At 44.1% G+C, this 21976-nt stretch overlaps 2 protein-coding genes across 10 annotated transcripts; both read left to right on the top strand.

The window, feature by feature from the left end:
• Nucleotides 1-1839: 1839 nt before the first annotated feature.
• On the top strand, nucleotides 1840-10607 carry LOC143003897 (uncharacterized). 7 transcript variants are annotated; one of them, XM_076154672.1, is made up of 4 exons: nucleotides 1973-2461; nucleotides 2857-2972; nucleotides 4265-6700; nucleotides 6989-10607. In XM_076154672.1, the coding sequence occupies exons 3-4, from the start codon at nucleotides 4705-4707 to the stop codon at nucleotides 9349-9351; spliced, it is 4359 nt and encodes a 1452-aa protein (XP_076010787.1). In that variant the 5' UTR covers nucleotides 1973-2461; nucleotides 2857-2972; nucleotides 4265-4704; the 3' UTR covers nucleotides 9352-10607. The 7 variants fall into 7 exon arrangements, with proteins under 7 accessions (XP_076010784.1, XP_076010787.1, XP_076010785.1 ...); XM_076154673.1 differs by having other exon boundaries at nucleotides 1982-2461; nucleotides 4265-4921; XM_076154669.1 differs by lacking the exon at nucleotides 1973-2461 and adding an exon at nucleotides 1840-1950 and having other exon boundaries at nucleotides 4265-10607.
• Nucleotides 10608-12503: 1896 nt separating this feature from the next.
• On the top strand, nucleotides 12504-21553 carry dbpb (D site albumin promoter binding protein b). 3 transcript variants are annotated; one of them, XM_076154676.1, is made up of 5 exons: nucleotides 12504-13132; nucleotides 13320-13570; nucleotides 14282-14728; nucleotides 18085-18389; nucleotides 19215-21553. In XM_076154676.1, the coding sequence occupies exons 2-5, from the start codon at nucleotides 13381-13383 to the stop codon at nucleotides 19428-19430; spliced, it is 1158 nt and encodes a 385-aa protein (XP_076010791.1). In that variant the 5' UTR covers nucleotides 12504-13132; nucleotides 13320-13380; the 3' UTR covers nucleotides 19431-21553. The 3 variants fall into 3 exon arrangements, with proteins under 3 accessions (XP_076010791.1, XP_076010793.1, XP_076010792.1); XM_076154678.1 differs by having other exon boundaries at nucleotides 12505-13132; nucleotides 18085-18326; XM_076154677.1 differs by having other exon boundaries at nucleotides 12508-13132; nucleotides 18085-18350.
• The last annotated feature ends 423 nt before the right edge of the window (nucleotides 21554-21976 follow it).

Raw genomic sequence — 21976 nt, 5'->3', positions numbered from 1 at the left:
CAGACACAGGGCCAGGGTCTTGATCAGGGGAGATGTCATGGAACAAGAACATTGAGAAGAAATGACAGTAAAAAATAAACAATGTTAAATGTCTCTTAGGTTTGTGAGCAAAGTTCTTCTGTGATATATCCTACATCTCTGGGCTGTAAGATATTATAAAAGCTACACTGGCGAGGACTCCAACGGGAGCAGATAACTCTGTTTTCTAAATGAAATGAGAGAGTGAAATTGTCTTCACATAACTCTCACAAGAGCAAACCATCTGAGTGCAGAGTTTATTACACCTGGGCTGCACCTGCATGGTACTGTGATGGTTTATGGAGCTCATTTTCAAAGCTCCTGTGATTACCTTTATTGCACTGAGACATGTAAGAGGCTTAAAGGAAGGAGCAGATGGTTGTCATTTCACTGTTACCCCTCGCCATTTTTTTCTGGAGGGACACAATGGACACAAGATAATGATTGTTTGATTTAGGCCCTGTGGTTGTGATATGCCCCTCTAACCATCCAGAGGCTCAGCGATCTACAGCCCCCAGATGAATTCTAAATTACTATGGTCTGATATAATATCGTTTCTTATATATGAAGTATCCTGCAGAAATGTAACAAAGCAAGACTGATTCCTGACTGTCAGTTAGTATCATGGCTGGATTACCTGGCCACACTCCTGACGTGTCACGATTCATACAGTATACTGTATATGCACAGTACATCAGCCAAGTGAACTGACTCAGTTCTCTGCAAATGATGGTAACAACTGCTCCCTTGCTGAGATGGTATTCAAAGCTGTGTGAAAGGAGAAATTATCATTTAAATTGCAAATTTATCTCAGTGTGAATATGAGGCATTCAGGGCATTTGATGGTCTAGGGCCCAGATCTTGTGCCATGGTGATTAGGATCCTAACCAAGGCATGATACATACTTAAAAATCAGAGCAGCGCAAAACTGTAATATTCATATCTCCACTTATGATCAAAATGATTGCATCAAATCTTACATAGCATGTGATACTAAAATTCAGCCTTGAAAATAAGTTTTTACTTTCACACAGTTTAGAAGAGCAGTATGAAATGTTGAGAATGACTCACGTTTTAAAATATGGTCATTTTAAACTGGTACAAAACATATGTATGGTTGCAGTGCTTGAATTACAGGTGAGACATTGATGAATGAGCTTCAAACAAAAAACTCAGCATGTGAAACAAACAAACAAACAAACAAACAAACAAACAAGGAAAGCTATTTTTTCTGCCATATCCTCTTCTTTAGAAATAGGCAGACTGAGTCGTATTCTCATGCTGATTCAGACCTCAATGCAGCCTTATGATTTGAGACAATGTGCCTTTGCCCCAGTCTGCATCTATGCCGATGCCTTTTACATTCTGCCATCTATCTATCTAATCATTTCATTTGAATAATTCTCCATACATATTCTCTCTCTATATATAATTCCTTTTATTGTCATGATTATGATTTGTTGGTGCAACATTAGGCGCTGAATCCACACTTCCTGTCTGAATCTTTCTTATGAGGCATTATATAGATATACTGTATATACTGTTATAAATATTTAATTTATAATCCATTTAATCTGGTGTAACTGTGGCACATTTAACAGGTGGAAGTCTTTTCAAGCGAATGGTGCTTTTAATGAATTAGAAACATTTGCATTAAAAAAACGTTTCTAAACTGTTATTTATGTGTTCGTGGTGATACAACTTCATTTTTACTTATCAAATGAATAAATGGAAGCTATTTGTTGTTTGGAGTTAAAGAGATTATAAAGCGGGGAACGTTGTTGTTTTGTCTGGTATCTTGGGCGTGTGATCGGCCTGTCGAGCAGCAGCAGCAGCAGAAGCAGCAGCAGCAGCAGCAGCAGCCATTACGCGCAGCCCGGGGGAAAAAAAGTCCTCAACCTCCCGCTGGGAGTCGGCACCTTTGATACAACGGTGACATGTTTTACATAAAATAACACTAGATTCGTATCGGCGTGCAACATTTGGCGAAAGTAAAATTTGACTTAATACGTAACTGTAGACCTATTAACCCGAAACGGCCATCGGGCGAGCCCCGCTGGTGCTACCCGGAAATATTACAAGGGCCGGAAAGGACCAATGTTAAGGGAGCACACGTCACTCACTTTTACCCAAAAATATTACCACGGACCGTCCAAAAACTCTCGGCCGAGGACATTTCTACCAACAATCCCCCCTCGCCGCCGCTGCGTTCTTCTTTAACCTAACGACAGAGGGACGAACACCGTATCCGTCGGTGTTGATTCGGAAAGGTGGGGACCGACCGCGTTCACTCGGCTCAGCATCAGTGAAAATGGCTCTGGCTATCGACTGGAAAACAGCACGCAGAAATGGAAGCGGACGGTAGCTAGCTTCGGTGGTTGTTTAGAAGAAGGCGTGACAGGCCTCATCCATCTGCAACGGTGCTCTGCAACTGGATGCGTAGGTAAACATTTGACCAATATACGCTACGGAGATGTAAATGCTATAGCGTTAGCAGCGTCACATTAACGGGACTCGGCGTACGTATGATATTGTGGTTTGTGATGGAAGCTAACGTTAGCGGTAGCGGGGCTTTTTTTCCGCTGCTTTTTTCTACATTGCGTTGTGACACCAAACGGCCAAACGCGCCGAGCGGGTAGAACATAAGATGCCAAAGAGAAGCGGGAAGTTTTGCATTTATTCCCCTTTTTGGTATTGTTAACCAACACTATTCCGGGGATGCCGCCTTTAAGTGCATGCGTTATTATTATTAGCCACCGCCGTGTCGATAATGTTTACATTGTTCGGCGAGTACTGTGGCGCCGCTGCTAATGTGATCATTTGTGCCATTCTCCACAGGATCTCGCTGATTTACATTAAAATGAGAGGCAGTGAAATGTGCGGTAGATAATCTTCCTCATCAGCCGGGGGGAGTTCACGTCCTTCTACGTTCATCGCATCAATTCAATCAAACGGTAAGAGTCTAAATAGGTGAGAAAATGAGATGCGAAGTAAGTGATTCAGACTGGAGGCGATCCACATCTAACGCTTTCCAGCAGGAGAGTTGCGGAGAATGTTTTTGTTTGTGTGTGTTTCCACGATGGGTGTTTTGTCTTTGGGAATACTTTGGGAAACATTTTAATGTTTATTACTAATATTGATTATAAAATGAGGGCAGCCCCCGTTTGCAACAATGCAACAGTTATCATTCTGTTACCCTATAGGTGAAAGAAGGTACACACACATTCAGATGGTGGTGGGCACAGTCAAGTCAGGATTATTGTTAGTGTTCCTTTATTTTACCCTCCCCCCTTCCATTTCCACCCTCAAAATTTCAGGTTTAATCCTGACAGTTGTTTGTTATTGTTTGTTAATGGTTTTTTGCTTCCACTTTTTCCAGATTTTTTTTAAAACCCCTAACTTGACTTTGCAGCGTAATTCCTAATTTCTTTGAGTTGTTTTTAAAAAAATTCAAGATTAATTTCTTTTTAAATTTTTACCGCATATTGCTGATTTTTAAGAGTTTGCTGATTTTTATCCCCCCCCCTCTCATGGTTATTCCCAACTTTGCATCTTGCAGTAAGATATTTCGGTGAGTGTGAGAAAATTGACAAGTAGGCTGTTCATTCTATATCATATTGTATTTTCTGTAAACTGGAATATCCTAGTGGTAATCAAAGTTTGCAGAAATCCATCATGGCAAATATCAACTAATCCCACTGACCATTTATAATCACTTACCTATATTTAACTTTGATTACAAAAAAGAAATCTGCTATTTTGATTTGATTGTACTTTAAGAATGTTAAAAACACATTTTTCTTCCATTGTAAATCTGAATCTAATGATAGAGAGAACAAGCATGATAACAACAAAGGGAATTTGATTGTCTTGCCTCTCTTAGAGCTGCAACCTTTGATGGTAAGTAATAACAAAGTATTAAATGATGTAGGCGCTACGAAATCTGACCAAGGTTGCCTAAAAGGTAGAAAATGTTTTGGAATTATCTAATGGATTGCTTGAATTGTTGATATGATTATTTCTTCATACTTTGAAAATGTTTTGCCATATTTGAAATGAATATTTGACACTTAATTTAAGTTCTCATGAAATGTCTTAAAATTAAGTTAAACTTCTCATTGTTGCCTTTTGTGGTTTGCATAAGTATTTGATTTGTTGTGCTATCAATTTAAAAATGATCATTTGTAGTGTTCCAATTAACACTATCATCTTATTTACAGTATCTCTCCTCTTCCCTTTTTTACAGTCATAGGAACCTCTTGGCTCAGCAATGAAACTTGTCTAGATGAAGGAAAATGATGTCAACGCAGTGACTCAAAGGAAACGAGAAGAATACTTTTGAACAGCTTCTCAATAAAAACTTTTTCTGTGCAGTTTTAAGATTAGGTGGAGTTCATCTTTACGTCAAAAAGACATTTTTATTTCATCTTTAAGGCATCCCCAGCTGTCCCATTGGACATAGTTTTGGGACTGTGGACAATCAGGAGGAAGTAACAGCAGCCGAAGTATACAATCTGCACAGAGGAACTTAGACTGAGGCTGAGAATATAATAGTTTTGAGGAAGTAGTCGCATAACATCACCCTTAAGGTGAAGTTAAGCTGTCCGCAGTCTGTGGTGGGATCATTTTTACTGCTTTTAGCGCTGGAGGTTTGGCCCTGTACCCCCATGCGCCACTGAGTGTGAAATGTTCCAATTTGGAAAGTACAATCTGGACATTATAGAGATGCTAAGTGGGCATCAGGCCCACCAATTCAAAGGCCTTGGTTTAGATCGACAACTACAGCATCAACAGCAAGTGCAACTTCACCAGCATCAACTCCAGCAGCAGCAGCAGCAGCAGGCTGAGTCTTCTGGAGCCCTTCTGTCTGGACTTGGCTTGGGCCCCCTGCAGGGGTCTAGAGGTAACGCCTTTTCTGATTCTGCCTCCATTTTTGCCAAGATGAGTGCCCCTCCTCCCCCACCTTTACAACAACAGCCTTCCTCATCTCAGAGTTCACGTTCAAAGTCAAGCAAGATGAGCAGCAGCAGCTCAAGTCATTCTTCAGGCTACCCACAGTTCCTGCGCTCTTTCCACCCGTCTGAGGCAGCACTAGCACAGGAGCAGTTACATCCAGGTGTAGGGCGCTTTGAGCACTTTGCTGGGGGGAGTAGCAGTAGCGGGAGTGCCGGGGGATTAGGAGGATTAGTAACATCAGCACCTCCGCCCCCCCCTCTGCATCCTGGCCTTTCGCTCCCGCAAGCATCACCTGCCCCTCCCACTTCTTCGCCCTCCCCCTCAACCTCTGTGACCACCTCCAATAACCCCTCTAGCAGCAGCGCAGTCAGCTCCTTAGGCCATCAGTTAGTTGGGGCCCAATCTGATGCACGCAGCCTTCATCAGCAGTTCAGTTGCATGTTAGCTGCTAATCAGTATTTCCTTTCTGGGGTACCGGCTAATGCTAGTTTAGAGCAATTTCTGGTTCAACAGGGAACCCATAACCATTTAGGCCTTGGTTTAAGTCAAACAGGTGGAGAGCCTAGCTCTAGCCTTGCCCCGCCTCCAGCTTTGCATTCTCATTCACATAGCCACTCTTCACAGCCACAGCACCCCCCTCAACAGCTTTCGCAGCAGCAACAGCTTCCTCCTCACACCCTGTCTCATCCTCACTCTCATTCTCATCCTCATCATCCCCTCCACCCAGGTTCTCAGCCCTCATCTCTGAGTGGTTTTGATTTCCAGGGCATACCTGTGCTTTCATCAAATCAAATAGCTTCTTTGATGCAGCAGGAAGCAGGTTTGCCCCTCCCATTGCCGCTTCATTTATCTTTGTCAAAGGACGATGGTAAAGGGGAAGGCGGTGGACATGGTAGCTCGAGCAGTAGGAGGAAGAAAGCTATGGCTGGCTATTTGCCACAAAGAAAATCTGAAAGCAGTAGTAACAGCAGCAGTAGCCATGGTCATAGTGGGAATCCAAGCACTACTAGTGGAGGAGGCCTTAGCCATGGTCAGCCTCCAGCTTTAATTGGCAGTGGGATTGGTTTATCAAATATGGGAGGGGACCCGTCATCACTTCTTGCTTCATCATCTTCATCCTCATCAGTTGTCTCTTCCTCCTCCTCCTCCGCTCCCTCCTCCACTGTTGCTTCAGTGCTGGTTACTAATAATTCTCACCTTTCTAAACCTGATAACCAGAGCACCATGCAGTCCAACTCCTCAGAGTCTGATACAGCATATAGCTGTGGAGACTGTAGCAAAAGCTTCCCTCACCTGTCGAGCCTTCGCAGGCATTTGCGCATGCATGAGCCAACAGCAGCAGGTACTAGCAATTCCTCCACTACTGGCCCAAACCCCATTCATATTAAAGCACAGACAGACCCGAGCCTCCCCCATTCCACCCAAGATACTCCCCCAGCCCCCCCAACCAATTCTTGTCCTAGCCCAGACAAAATTTTTCATTGCCCCGATTGTGGCAAATGCTTTAAGAAAAAAGGGCATCTCCTGCAACATGGTGTAATACACTCTTCGGCCCGCCCATATGGCTGCTCCACCTGCTCTCGGGCATTTAATCGTAGAGAGTCACTGACACGCCATGAGAAGATTCATGAGGAAAAGCCATTCCGGTGTCCCGCCTGTGGCCGTGCCTTCCGTGAGAGCACATCTCTACTCAACCATGCTGCCTCAGGCACCTGCGGCAAGCCAGGTAGGGGACCCAAACAACGGGGCTGCAAGGCAGGAACTGATGGTGAGGAAAGAGTCGCGGGAGGGGGTGGAGGAGTCCATGGAGGAGGAGGGCCTTTTCAGAGCAGTAGAGGGGTAATTTATGGGAAAACTGAGGAAGAAGATGGTGTAATCATTGTGGGGGAAGGAGAACCAAAATCGGGTTTAGGTTGTGATGGTTTGTTTCAGTCTGGAAGGGGTGGGAATTCACATGACAGGGACAGAACAGATGGTAAATACCCCACTGACTACTCTCGGAATCGTTACACAGGCTACCATGATGATCACCGTTCTCAAGGTAATCCGTCTCCATGCTACTCTGGTGCCTCTCCCTGTGGAAGTGGGATGGCCGGCCCAGCTCTAAGAAAGGCTCCTTTGGCTCCAACACTGCACCCTCACTCACAGAGCCACAGCCAGCATCACCATCCGCAGCAACAGCCCCACCTGCCCCTATCTTCTCTACTGGATGACTCGGAGGATGATGTCACTAGCTCCGTCAATAATGCTATCTCAGCTATAACAGCAGCTAACATCAGCGGAAACAGAGGAGATGATAGGGGAGACATCATAGGAGGGCTACTCGGTGGTCTTGGATTAGGTCCTCTAGGATCACCCTCATCCACCTCTGGTATTGAAAAGAGTTTCAGGAGTGGTGTTAACCCAGAGTCTATGAGCGGTAACCCACAGAATCCTGCTGCCAAACCAAAACGTCCTCGTAAACCCAGAGCAAAGAAAGATCCAGCAGCTGGTGGACAGCCTCCCAAACGCAGGCAATACACTCCCAGAATGGGGCCAAGTGGGCTCCCACGCCCTCACCTCTGCAGTGTCTGTGGTAAAGGATTTGCCCGTCGAGAAACCCTGCGAAGGCATGACCGCATCCACACTGGAGAGAAGCCTCATCACTGCACTGTATGTGGGAAGTATTTCCGAGAAGCTTTTCACCTGAGCAAACATCAAACGGTCCACTCTGGGGCAAAAAATTACAAATGCAGCATCTGTGGGAAGGAGTTTGGTTACTCCCAAAGCCTCAGGCGACACAGTAAACTTCACCAGAAGGGGGAGCTGGAAGAGGTACCAACAACACCTGCTGCAGAGAACCTAAACAGCTTTAACCCAAACCCTCAATGTAGCGTGGCTCAAGACAGGAGCCAGAATCATGCACCAACCACCTCCTCCTATTACTCATATCCTCAAGACATCAAGCCCCAAGACTCCAACCCCCCAATCCAGCCGCAGCCGCAGCCACCACCCCCTCCCCGACTTTACACCTGTGCTATATGTTGGAAGTCATTCCGCCATCATTTTCATCTGACCGCCCATCACCAGACGGTTCATGAAGGTGGCGGTGAAAAGCTCTTTTGCTGTGAAGTATGTGGGAAAGCATTTGCTTACTCCAATAGCCTCACTCGACACAGGCAATCTCAGCATGGGATGACACGCACTGAACAGCCCAACCCACAAGAGGGTAGCAGTGGGTCTGGCGACAACAGAGGCGGGGGTGACCTTGGTCAGTCCACATCAGAGAGTGAGGCTGCCACCAATGCTCTATTACAGATGGCTCCACCTACAGACGGCCACGGAGGGCAGAGCCTTAGTGTTGTCACTCATAGTCACCAACAGGCACCACCACAACCACCAGCTGGTTACTCTCCTCTTTTTTATGATGCTGCAGCAGCCCAGACCTCAACCCCTACTGCCCCATCTTACTCACAACCGCTGCCCCCAAACTCTACAATCATGCCTCCCCAGCATCCACATTCCCCAGCAGGGGTGAAAGGGGAGCATATATATCCAGCAGGATCCCGTAGTCGTACACTCCATACCACAGCCCCGTTCCAGCCCCTCACGGAACTGCCTTCCACTGAGCATCATCATCTTCATCACCATCATCACTTGCATCATCATCCCCATCACCAGTCAGGTACCCAGTCCCACCAACACCATGACTGCAGTGTCCAGATATCTCACGATGAAATGAGGCGACAGAAGAAGAAAAAAAAAAAGTCCAACAAGAGAGAATGGAGAGAAAATGAGTGGGGATCCTCCGACCCAATCAGATTTGACGCAAGCAAAAAGAAGAAAAAGATAGGTTGTTTAATATCAGGTCAGTTGAAGAAAAAACGAGGCGCCCTTCGCTTGACAATTAGGCGAGGAGGAGGGTCAGCTGGAGGTGGCTATAAGCTCGTCAACACTGGTGGGATGAAGCTGCAGATCCTGTCATCTCTTAAAGTCCCTGTGAAACGTTTTGGCTGTCCATTATGCCCCAATTCTGTGTTTTCCCGTAAAGCGGGGCTTCTAGTCCACATGGCAATTAAACACCCACAAAACATCAAGACCACTCAGGAGCGGCTAATGTGCAGCGTATGTGGGAAGCTGTCTTACAGGCCTTTGGCAGCTTTCATCCATCGGGCCTCCCACCGCGCCAGAGGAACGTTTTCCTGCAGCCGCTGCCCAGCCCGCTTCTGGAATGCTACACTTCTCCAGAGGCACAAGGTGTCCTGTCGTCGCAGGGCGAAAGGACTGCAGCGCCGCACTATTATCAGCCTCAAGCTCTCAAAGAGACCAGGAGAAAGATGGAATCGTGAGAGTGAAGAGGAGGAGATACCATCCCTGCAGGGACCATACAGATACTGAGCATTCTGCTGTCTGAAAAGAAAGACATACGAGAGGACTATTTTAGTTCTTAAAACAGGAAGTTTAGAAAGGGGACAGGCATTTGTTGCCTTTAGGAGGATTTGCCTGGTGTCTGTATTGACATCTACTCTGCTGACTATTAGAATGAGTGTGTTAACAACTACTGTAGAGCATCCTATACAAATTTAACCAGAAATACTTCCAAATTGTATTGGAAGATGTTTCACCAATGGGACTGTTTCCATAGGATCATTAACCCCCTTAAGTGCATTGACACTATGCTTGGCTGACACTGTGCAGTACTAGACACGTTTAGGTGATATGATCTGCTAATGTATCTCTTGTCCATATCTTTACTAGCACCCCTGCTACACCTCTTGCTGTATGATAAATGTCTCTGCTGTGTATTTTGTCTTGTTGTTGTTCACTTAGAGGCTCTGAGGATTTTTTTTAATCTGTAAAGTGCATTTATTAGGAGTAGGGACATGAGGACAAAGACATTTGTTTATAGTTTGTCAGTGCATGTTTGTTCTCTGGTCAGTTTTTGCTGAGGTAGTGAATTCACTCCTACAGTATGTGATGGTTTATTCAGTATATCCCCAAAAGTTTGTAGTGTAAACCTGATTTGAACGTAACTCAATATTCCCTAGTGATTTGATCACTTATAGTACAATTTGCAGGTAATTAGCAGTACAAGGATCCTCTCCTGCCAAAATGAAGATACGTACTTACACAAAGCCTTGCTTATTATATTCACCTTGTTTCATTTATTTGAGATATTATTCTTAGCTTTTATACCAAGAGATTGAAAACAGGTTAAACAAGTGACTGTAACACATTTATCATGTTATTTGTATGCTCTTTTTAGCAGTGATTATTTCTACAGTACTTCACGTTGTGTTTAAAACAAGGACCTATAATCATAGAGGCAAATGTAATATTCCATGTATTTATCTGTGTAACCCAATCAGTCTACATGCCAATCTTATACTAAACCACCTCTTCCTTTTAATGTTTTTTTTTTGCTGATTTGCAATCATGTTATTTCAAGCTGTTTTTTTTCTTCTAAAGAAAAATGAGTTTTAAGTACATCTTATCACCTTATTCACTTAAGAAATGTTCATACCCCTGTCACGTCTTGTTTTCTTTTCACCTAAAATCAAATTGATAGTTCTAAGTAGATTTCTATCACTTTATTTACCGAGAAGTTAGTAGTTGATTATATTTCAGCATTGAATAAACCTTAAGTGTAATCATTTGTTTTCCTTTTTATTTCTCATTCAGAGTGAAACACTGCAGTCTTTGAAACATGGTGCAAAAATGCTAATTAATACAATTTAGCTGTAACTATTACCAAAGTCAGTTTTCTAATTATATATAGCTCCATGTTCTGTGTGAAGTTCATATCACTTTGTGGATTAAATGGATTTCAGGATGTAGTATATACAGTATTCCAATAAAATCCAGTATTTAGGCATGCCAGTGTTTTTTGCCAAATGGCTCAATATTGGTAAATTGTTTTCAGTGTTTAAAATTCACTATATACACAGTAGGATCACTATATTTGAAATAAACGTCTGTGTAAAACCACTCATTTCTTATGTAGCTCCACTAGATGGCAGTAAGCTATTCATTTGCCTGTACTTTACTGGTGTGCATGAGTGTAGCAGAAGTCACATGGACCTCACACCAGGACCAGGCAGGCTGAGGCCGAGTGTCGGACAGTCTGAACTCTGTGCCTGTTAACTACATTAGCTAACTAGATTAACATCCACAGGTAAATACATTGCTCGAGCACCAATCAGTTCAGTCAACGAAGCACTGAATGTAGTGACAGGAAATAGACGACTTAATGTAGCACAGAAATTAAACTGTTGGGATGGGAACACAAGCAATTTGTACATTTGTGTTAACTACAAACACTGATTCTGTTGAGGGGATTAGTTATACCACTATAATTCAGGCCCTACCACGTGAGTCTATATTTGACAGGTTTGAATGAGTTAGGAAGATAAATTGTATTCCGGTGAATAATCTACATTAGTATTTTTGCAAATCAGAACCCTTTAAATCCCAAACCCCACCTCACATTCAGAAAAAAGATTGAAGTCACTATTTATTCATTCATTCCTCCTAACATATAGATTAACTGTAGCTGTGTTACATTGTCTGTGTTGCTTACCCCAGCATTATAGTATTTGAAAATTAGAATCCACTGTCAAACACTACTTTTGAACAGTATAATGTATGGTTAATTTGGCCATTTATATACATTTCTGGAAAGGACAAACAGACATTCCACAGAGATTAGTTTATCACAACAAAAGGGAGGCAGCGTTCCTTCAGGTCAGAATCCCTGACTATTCCCTTGCTCAGGATCACAATTCAGCACCTTTAACTTGGAATGACCTGCAAACGTGCGTCGTATCTACTTATCGAGCAGAGATACAGCTGCTTTTCTCCGGTGTAAGATGTTTTGCAGCAGACAGGACTCAGCCTCGCGCTCTTAGTGTTTTCGAACTCGCCTCACGCGGCTGTGGCATGCACGGGGGGGAATCCGTGGGGGCGTGGCAATCGACCTAGTTCTACCCAATAGGCCCTTATTGTGGGCGGAGCGACATGTTCCCGAGGCCAATTGGAGGCCGCGCGCGGATCGGACAGGCTTCAGCTCCGCGTGGCTGCGACACGTGAGCTGGAACAGCTATTGTACGCCGGGAGGCAACGTGCTGAAACGTTCCCGTCGCCTGAAAAACGACACACACACACTCACGTTTTCAGTGGATTACAAGGAAACTGGGAAAAACTATACGGCGCTGCCTGGTGATTGCAGAAAGCTTATACTCTTCTCAGAATGACATCTACCTCTGATAGGGGCAGGGGCATGAAAACAAATATTCACCTCAAGGGGCAAACACTACTTCACTACATGTCAATGTGGTTAATGAGCACGGCAGGAACGTGCACGCCCGTGTTTTTGTACTTGAGAGACAAAACAAACTGTGGTGCGCCCTGTCTCCTCGAGGTGTGGCACGAGGGTAGGTGTGTCTCATAAATAATAACAAGAGTTCTTGAGAGAGAACCCGTGCACGCGTTCCGCCCGCCCCGACGCTCTCTCGCCGCCTGTTCTTGCGAGATGTGACGTCACGTGAGTCGCCCGTGTCCGTTCCAGCTGAGGGTCGGAACGTGAACGCGGCGCGGGCATTCGGGAACACAGGAACACAAACTCGTGCGCCCGTGACTGGATCCACCGGATACTAAAAAGTACAGCCAGGGAAAGAGGAAACGGCCCCTCCTCCTCGTCCTCCTCCTCCTCCTCCCGCCTCCACCACCACCACCCCCCCGCCCCGACGGACAGCAGAGCACGACAGCAGAGCGGAGAAACACCAATACAAGTTGTCATCTGACCAATGCGCGCTCAGCTCTCGACGTGTGCGTCTTTTTTTAATGCGCCTCTCTTTCCACTCGGTTGTTTTGTTTTGCCAGAAACTTGCTCCGCAGTTGTTTGGCGTGTCGTTTCTGAATGACGGAGGATTAACTCGGGATATTTTTTCTTCCCTACTTCTGTCCGTGTGCAGCCTTTGCGGGATTCGTTGTTTTCGCTCTCGCTCTCTCGCTCTATTTCGCATTTATTATAGGGGAGTTCTCGTTTAGATAGTGCGATTGTTCCTCAGTCTGAGCTTCATCTACAGCACAGTTATGACGCCTTCAGCTGCCATGGAATACTTCGATGAGAATATTTCTACGTGGAACTAAAGCAGATCCACTTGGCTCCAAGTAAAAGGTAAAAGTTGCACGAGTTCTTCTTTAAAATGTATTAGGAAAGTGTGTTATTAAGATAATGCTCGTAAATATAATACAATGGTCTCTTGTCTCTATGAGCACTTCTTAAAACTCTCTCTCTCTCTCCACCCTCTCCCTCCCTCTCTCACTCCCTCTCTCTCACACACACCCACACACACACATACTAGGTTCTCTGGTCAGTGTTATTCGCCCAAGGTGTCTTTCTGTGACCCCCCCACCTGGTCCAGAATGTCCAGGGAGCTCTCCCAGCTTCCAACCCCAGATCTTCCTGCAGGTGCCAGCCCACAGTTTGGAAGTTGTACTCAGCCTGCAGGCTCCCTCACCGGTGGACACCTCACCTCGATGGCAGGTCTGAAATCCCTCCTGCAGCACCCCATGAAGGGAGACCAGCGTTTAAAAAGCCCATGTGATGTGAAAGGTGAGACACTCTTTGAATTTGATTAACTATGTTACAGTGTTGACAATGATGAATGTACAGCAGTCATCTCATAAATTGTGCCTAAATACATTTCCCCCATCCATTGGAAGCATTATCATAATCCAAACGTGTAGCACCAGATGTCACTCCATACTCTGGTGCACCTATGCACGTGCTCAGTGTGACTCCACCATGACGCTGATGAGTATCCACCTGGATTATAATCCCTGTTGTGACTTCACATTAGGATCCAGATTACCATGAGCAATAACATGTTTGGGTTTAGCTGTAATGCTGTGCAGGCACTGCATTCTCCTTGCTTGCTGAGCCCAATGTAGCTTCATCTATTGTGAGATTTGCTCGGGAGCTTACATATAAGTTTTGACAACAAATTGGTTTCAGCTCTTGCTTAAAGCTTCAATTCAGCTACCATCTGGTCCATCTGTGGATCTGTGTTTGTGTGTGTGCATGAGAGACAGACTGCCAGAGAGAATCTGCAGAAGTGCCTCTGATGGGTACACCTGTCATCCCAATTACTTCTGCACAAACACAGAGAGTTGATGTTTGCAACATTCTGCCAGAGGCTGCTGACAACGTATATTGAGAAAACCTCTCGGCGACATAACTCATTTACTGAAATCAGTCAAAGCAGTAAGACATTCTTCATTACATTCACCATGAACTTATGATTGTGGTTTCCCCTCTCTATAGACAAAGAAAGACCTATGGACATGGATGAGGATTCCGTGTGCCCCGTGAGGAATGGAGGTGGAGGTGGAGTTGGAAGCACTAATAACAATAATGGCTGTGGTGGTGGAAATGGAGGAGGGAATTTCAACCAGTTTTTGGGGCCTCTCCTGTGGGATCGCACCCTGCCTGCAGACGGGGGCCTCTTCCAGCTTCAGTACATGGACTTGGAGGAGTTTCTGACAGAAAATGGAATGGGCAACATCCACAACAATAACAGCTCCAGTTCAGCCCAGATCCCCTCACAGAGCCCCCAGTCAGCTGTGCCCAACCAGAGCTCCCAGTGCCTACCGCCCTCATCTCCGTCATGCTCTTCATCCTCTTCGCCCTCTACCTCTTCCTCCCCTTCACTCATTGGTTTGGAAGTGGCTCAGCCACAGAGCCTGGCTGGAGGAAGCGACTGTCTGCATGGTGAGTCAACTGATGGCCCATTTTGATATTATTTACATTCAGATAAACAGTAGAACAAGAAAGTAAAATATAATGCAAGACAGTTGATGACTTGGCACTTTGGCAAGGCATTGGCTTTAATCGGGGGTTTGTCCATATCAGCTCACAATGGCAACATCCCAGAGAGGGTTCTGCAGACTTTGCAGAGTTGAGACACTCAAGGAGACAAATTGTCCCCTGCCACGAATGAGGCTATTAGTCCCACAATTCAATAATGTATGAAATGTAATCAAGGTTATGTGGTGTTCTTATAATGTTCCCATAGGCTAGTGATTCAGCATTTCAGTTGTCCCCTTTGAGTTTATAACAAACACTGTAGTGACCAAGCATTTTTCTGCCCTGTGGGGTCACACTGCTGGCAGGACATACAGTCACAAGGATCTAAACCCAACAGCAGCTTGATAAAGAGAGTCTAGGAGTGGCTGTTTAACCGTGATTTAAAGTGTACTTTTAATAGTGGTGAAGGGTTGAAATCAGAGTCTTTCAGATCGTCCTTGTAAATGGTGTTTAAAAAATAAGAGAAAGGTAGAAGTGCAGGAAAGAATGAGGCCCTGAACTACTCGATGGGTCAAAACCTCATAGCTGTGACAAAGATGTTTGGTTTAGTTTGGCATGTGATCTGTGTACTGCAGTGTGCAGCATAATCAGCATTCACTCCCAGCCAATTATTCATGTGCAGCAGGGTCAAAACAGTACGAAGAGCGAGGGAGAGAAGTGTGTGGAGGGTTGCAGTTGCGTGTCTTTAAATCTCTCCCCGCTTCACACGCCACAGCCATGTGCACGCGTCAGTACACGTGCTGAGGCTGAGAGTACTGGAGTGAAAGAACTAAAGGCAGGGCCAGCAGACATGTAGGAGGAGTCCAGAGGGGGAGGGAGGGCCCGAGGAAAGGGAAGAGATTCCCCATGCTGCTGGAAATCAAACTGAACAACACATTAATGGCCGACTTTAAATACATTGGCAGCCAGGATAGAATAACATACAGGATGTTGATTGCGGTTTTCTCACTTTAGCCTCAAAATGTGCATTCTAGGGCTGTAACCGTGGTTTGTGTTAACACAACTATGGCACATGTATGGGGATTACCACTAATAGGAAATAGGGCTGTGTAGTATAATGTAATATAAATAATGAACACGGACTCAGTCTTAATGTTCATGTATATGTTTATGTATATTTACAGAGGGTTAGTAAAAGTGAGAAATTGTCTCAAACTGTCCCAAAAGTTGAAACCTGCATTCTAATGAAAGTATGATTAGTATGAGATTATCAGCTGCCTCAAAGAAAGTCAGGTTTTGCTTTGCTTTTACAGAAACTTTGCTCTTCTTTGGAATGTAGTCGCACAAGTCCCGATCTGTGTGTGAAGGATATTCTGACCTTTTTGGCCCAAAAAATGAACGCTCTGTGTTGTGTATGTGCAAAGGAAGACTGTAAATGTAAATGTACTGAGCTGCGGAGCTCCTAAAGCAGAGCTAGACAACTGTTTACCAGATTTCCAGTCCAAGTGCTCTACACCAGCTGGCTCTACTGAGTAATTCCTGCTCTGTGGCTAAAGCAGCACTAATCAGTCCAATCTCATCGTTAGAGAGATAGAGGGAAACTCGCCACCATTGATCTCTCAAAAGCCTACTGCAAATATTAGATTTTGTTTCCATCCAGTGCTGATGGGAGATTTTTAACCTAATCTTCCGCGTTCATCAAAGCTCTCTTTAATTAATTCGGCAATGTTGCGGAGAAATTATCATCTTTGGAATGTGGGAGCACCATGAGAGAACAGCACGCTCTGTGTCATGCACCTGGTATGGCCTCAACATGCCCTCAGACTACCTGACCATTGCACAACCGTGACCATGTGAGAGCCGCAACATACATGACAGATCCACTGATAGCTCCTTATCATGTGCTGACAGCCATTGTTTGGCTCACCTCAAACCAACAACAGCAACAGCTACATACAGAGAAAAGGACAAGTCATCCTCCCATGTTACGCTCTCCCCCCGTGACTAAGGGTTGAAGGTTCTCTCACCCTTCGCTCCGGGTCGTACACTTTTCATTGTTCTGGGGTAGAAGTGTTTCCACATGCTGGGCCTGTAATAATTACCAGCTTTGTGAAAACACGAGGCGCACAGTTTTTGTTGAGACTGTTCTACGAAGGTGTTGATGCAATTCTGTGGCCATTTTTTAAGGGCCTCGGTTTGTGGTGTTGAGCAACTCTCCTGTTTAGTGTCCATCTGTCGGGCAGCTTTAACTTGTGTAAGTTTGTTATATGATGGTTCTAGTCCCTCAGCTGAGAGAAGCTGTGTTTGGATCCAGGTGCCTTCATGCTGAATGTGACTCTCGGGCCTTTTTAATTAGACATACATATCTTTCACTGTAGCATTTTCCTATGTGGAGTTTCATATATTTACATTATATGATATTAATCATTGACAAGACTGTGGGAGATGTGTAGCTGTAATTTAGGTGTGTGTGTGTGTGTGTGCTCTGACAGGGAAGGAAAGTCGGTTTGAGTAAGGTGCATTGGTCCTTATAGGGGGTGTGGTGCCTCCAAGCCCCATACTGGCCCCACTTAAAGGAACTGGTTAAAGGGGAGGGGAAAGTTGCATAAGGTTTCCATACACTCTCACTCGCTCGTCCTATTTGCTTGAAGATTTAGAATATTGCCTGTGCTATGCTAAGAACGTCTCATGGGTCTGGTTGATAATAGTAACCAGCACTGAAGTGAACTAAAAGAGTCATGTGGTTGTGGTTAAGTGAGGTTTGATACAGCAGTTGTTTGCAGAGTGTGGGCCTGGGGCAGACGGGTCTGTGGGACCCACAGGAACACAGTGTTCCAGCTGTAGTATTTCTATTAAGAGAAGCCATTTTGCATAATTGTTAGTTTGATACAGTAAGACAACATGATAGATAATCTGATGTGGAGCTGGGAGTGTGTCCTGGACTTCATTTCATTTGAGATCACCTGGATAAAAGTATTACTATTTCTGTGTATTTTGGAAAAGCCACATCTTTGCAGTATTCCTGAATATAACTCTCTCCTTTCTGTATCCTTACTGTCCACAAATTACAAGTGGATTAAAAATTCTGTTTAATTCCTTGGAAGCCATTCAAAGCAGAGGGACATTCGTTGCTTTTTAATGGCAAGAAAGTAGCTCACTGCTTTCATCTGGTGGTCATCTCGGTGTACTACTGTACCAGTCTATTCTTTTTAACCGTAGTTCTCAGCTGCTAGGGCAAAGTGTCACAATAAAGTCAATTTACTGGGTACATGTAGTGAAATGAAATAATTAAATAAATTCCTCCCTCTTTTTTTTTCCAGGGAGTCAGACGAATATGAATGACTCGTGTGAGTCACCCTCTTCCTCCTCCTCCTCGTCCTCCTCCTGTCCACCTCTGCTCACACCCACGGGCAGCGGGCCAGATGCAGTTGGAATGTTTGACATGGATTCTTCAGATATGGCGATGTCCAGCTCCTCCGAGCAGCAGAACTTTGACCCCAGGAGGCACTCCTTCAGTGAAGAGGAGCTCAAGCCCCAGCCCATGATCAAGAAGGCCCGCAAGGTGCTCGTGCCCGATAACATGAAGGTGAACATGGTGATGAACAAGAGCAGCCAATGTTCCACTGTTAGTTCACTGTCCTACTCCAAACATTTTGTAATCATTCTGAAATTGTGTTTTTCCTGTACTGATATCAGTGAAATTAATATTGAAATATAATTAATGTCTTGCCTCAGCTAAAAACAAACAACTGCATGAGAGTGCATGCTCATTCACACTGATGGCAAACAGCACTAAACACAGGGGCAAAGGGTGATAAAAAGTGAAGGTTGAGGACGTTTAACTGTTGGAAAATCTAAACTATCTGCAGTGGTCTATGAAGTTTAGTCTGCTCTCATGACCTTGGTTGATAGAGAGAGAAATAAATCCTAAATGACACTGGCTATTATTTTGCAGTGTTAGTGTTTTTGGCAAATAATTCATTTCTGGTGAAGATTAATGTGTGCACAGTGTTAATAGCAGTTATTAACTTGAGCTATAATGCAGCAGTTAACTGCAGTAATAATGTGGAATATTTAACTAGTCAGCATAATTGCTACCGTCTGGCAAACAAAGTAAAACTGTGGATATAGACTCACAGCTCACAGGCGCAGTGTTGGAATACTGTTCAATGCTGGATTTGTATTATTGATGAGTTATGAAGCTAAACAGCCAGCAGGGATTTGTGTGGTGTGAAGGTTGTTTCCAAGCTTTATTTGATCTCAAAGACTGAACTCCAACTAAAATGAGGATGAATCGTCTGTAGTTTATGGCCTAAGACTCATGAAAGGGAAATTTATCAACACACACAACACAGGTTAATAGAGTTTGTCTTGTACCATACCAGAAAGAAAAATATGAGCATTGAACCCTAAAATAATCTGTGTGTTTGTTTTCCTCTTATCCTCTCAGGATGAAAAGTACTGGAGCAGGAGATATAAAAACAACGAAGCAGCAAAGCGTTCCAGAGATGCTCGCCGGCTAAAGGAGAACCAAATATCGGTGCGCGCCGCCTACCTGGAGAGGGAGAACGCGGCCCTCAGACAGGAAGTGGCCGAGATGCGGAAGGAACTTGGCCGCTGTCGCAACATCCTTAGTAAATACGAGAACCGTCTCGCCGACCAGTGATGAAAGGTGGAGCCCAACCCCCCCGGGAGAGGAGGATCACCAAGGATTAATTTCACAGACTGATTTTTTAGGGGCGGCGCGACGGACAGAAAGGGGCGAGGACGAGGAGGTTGATTATGATTATGATGATGAATGTATCAGACAAGGAGAAGGTGTTGTGTGTCGAAGCTCAGGTGTCTTGTTTCGGTGGGTGCTCTTAAAAGTGGAGAGATTAATTTAACAGATGAAAGATATGACTTTTAAGAGTTTTGTTATTGGAGAATTGTATATTTTTATAATACTTAAAAAATTAGAGGGAGAGCAAATTTGGAGAATAATTTTGTATATTTTCTACATGACTGGGACATAGAGAAACAGAACGCTATGGTGAATACCTTTTTATTATAGATGAGTCACGAGATGTTTAACAGGTGGTCAACCTTTGTTGGGTATTTTTAGACTTGTTTATTGTCAGGATGCAGCAGCGGGGGAGGGGAGGGGAGGGGAAGGGGGGAGTCTAGGACGCATGTATCAACTGTAATATAGAGAGCAAAATTATCTTAAAAAATCGTATAGTTCAACATTTTTGTGGATTTTACTCAAGCACTTAATTATTCCTGTTATGTTCCTGTCACTGGGAATGGGCATGCAGAGACAGAGAGAGACAGTGAGAGACAGACAGCGGGACAGAGTGAGAGACACCATGTGTACAGTCCAAGCACTATCAGCAACACTTTGGTAGTTCCAGTCTTGTAGAACAACTTGATCCTGTGTAAGTGATTTGGTGCTTAAGTTCCATGTTTACTGAACCACACCAATGTTAGCCATTTGTACAGTAGGCCTGTTTTTCTGAGACTGGTACATATTTGTGGAGCCCAATCTTGTACATTTGGATATTCCTTTCTCCCCCCCCCCCCCCATCAAGTGCATTGACTGTACTCTGGTGTTTGATATCTTAACCTTCTGTTGTGATGCCCCGGGCCACACAGGGCCTCTTTGTTTGGACATTTCCTCTGTTTTTATATCCAGTAAATTTCTATTTCCAGCTCCTCTCACTCAGCAGTAATCCTCTGAGTTATACACTAACTCTTTCAGTAACATCCCACACTGTCTTTCTACATGGAGTACCTCACAATTGTCATAAAAATCTGATATAGCAATAAATTTTCCCCCTTGGAAAAATGCACATTGTTAATGAATTAAAGTGTACTTTTATGAAAACACTTTGATTAGCATTGCTGAAGCAGATAAATATCGTCTATATTGGATAGTGTGTGTGTTTGATAGATTCCAGGAGACGGGTCGAGCGCACCCGTCGAGCGGAATGATGTTAATCTCTCAGATTTCTGGGAAGAATAAAAGCCAAAACTTTCTGTATTGATTCACAAAGCTTGCTGATACTTAGTGCTTTTGTTCCTTACTGTATCGTGGCGCCTACACAGGGCTTTGGTACACTGTGTTATGGTCCGGGGGGGGAGGGGGTGGAGTCTGGAGGGCTGGCCAAACTAGTGATAGAGTGTTCTTATAATCTCCCTAATGACCACCATGAATAGTTACTTATACTGTTATTATTATTATTATTATTGTTATGATTATGATGATTGTTATCCCTCTTATTGTTGCTGTTATCTATTATTGACGACTTTCTTTCATCGGATGAACATGATCCGTTGCACCTTGAAACATCTTTGATCCTATGTGTTCCTCGGAAAGACTATTCAAATGGAAAACGCCTCCGCCTCCTCCAGATATCCAATTCTGCTACAGACTCTTCACCACCAGCTCCCAGTGGGTGGCCACCGTTGATATCTTTGACCGCAAATCTCACAAACTTGGTTCAGTGTCTTGTAAATGCAGACTTCATTTACCTCTCATTATGTTCTCCAGTTATGTATGGACTACGCACACTATGTATATGCTCCCTGTTTATTTCAGCTCAATCAGTGATTGTTTGCTCTCCCAACTGGATTTAGTCTCTAAAATCCTCACAGAAGTTGTTGATGAATCTCATAGTGACTCTAATTGAACTACAACTATCCTGCTGCATCAGTGGTCTCCATAGTGCCCAGCCCACTAAGTGCTGGTTATGTGGATGTAGTCGAGTTTTCCCAAAAACACCAATAAAAGATTGTTCTTGTTCACAACTGCTCCCTTTTGCACTGGTGTTTTATCCCATTTCTTCATCTTATTTCCATTGCTCTTCTCTCTTTTCAGCTCTGTGTGACTGGGATCATAGCGGGCTAATAGAGATTTACTTTATTCCGTTGCTTCGTTTCAGCCTGATTCCGATAAAGTATTGGTAAATGTCACCAGAGTTGTTTTGATAGCTCTCCTTTGTGCACATTCCTTTAAATAGACAAAACAGCGCAAATATGCATCATTGCCCAACATAGCAATGCTGCTTTGACCTGACTGATAAATAGATTTCCAATTAAATGTGTTCCCCTTTATCTCGACAAACAAAACCACATCAATAGAAACACATACAGTAAGCTACTAAAGAATTAAATTAGAAATTTGTTAGTAACTATGTAAGACAGAGTTGTTTGATGTGTGGATGTGTCCGT

This window comes from Genypterus blacodes, unplaced genomic scaffold, assembly GCF_046128005.1.
Source record: "Genypterus blacodes isolate CSIRO-AG114 ecotype Tasmania unplaced genomic scaffold, CSIRO-AGI_Gbla_v1 ptg000063l_1, whole genome shotgun sequence".
NCBI classification, from domain to species: Eukaryota; Metazoa; Chordata; class Actinopteri; order Ophidiiformes; family Ophidiidae; genus Genypterus; species Genypterus blacodes.
Note: the sequence above shows the minus strand (reverse complement) of the source record. Positions and strands in the feature narration are given on the sequence as shown.

Coding starts and splice junctions, on each gene's coding strand:
- LOC143003897 (XM_076154669.1), top strand. CDS start 4,705: ATGTTCCAATTTGGAAAGTACAATCTGGACATTATAGAGATGCTAAGT.
- dbpb (XM_076154676.1), top strand. CDS start 13,381: ATGTCCAGGGAGCTCTCCCAGCTTCCAACCCCAGATCTTCCTGCAGGT. Junction 14,729..18,084: donor AGGAAGCGACTGTCTGCATG/GTGAGTCAACTG, acceptor TTTTTTTTCCAG/GGAGTCAGACGAATATGAAT. Junction 18,390..19,214: donor AGAGCAGCCAATGTTCCACT/GTTAGTTCACTG, acceptor TTATCCTCTCAG/GATGAAAAGTACTGGAGCAG.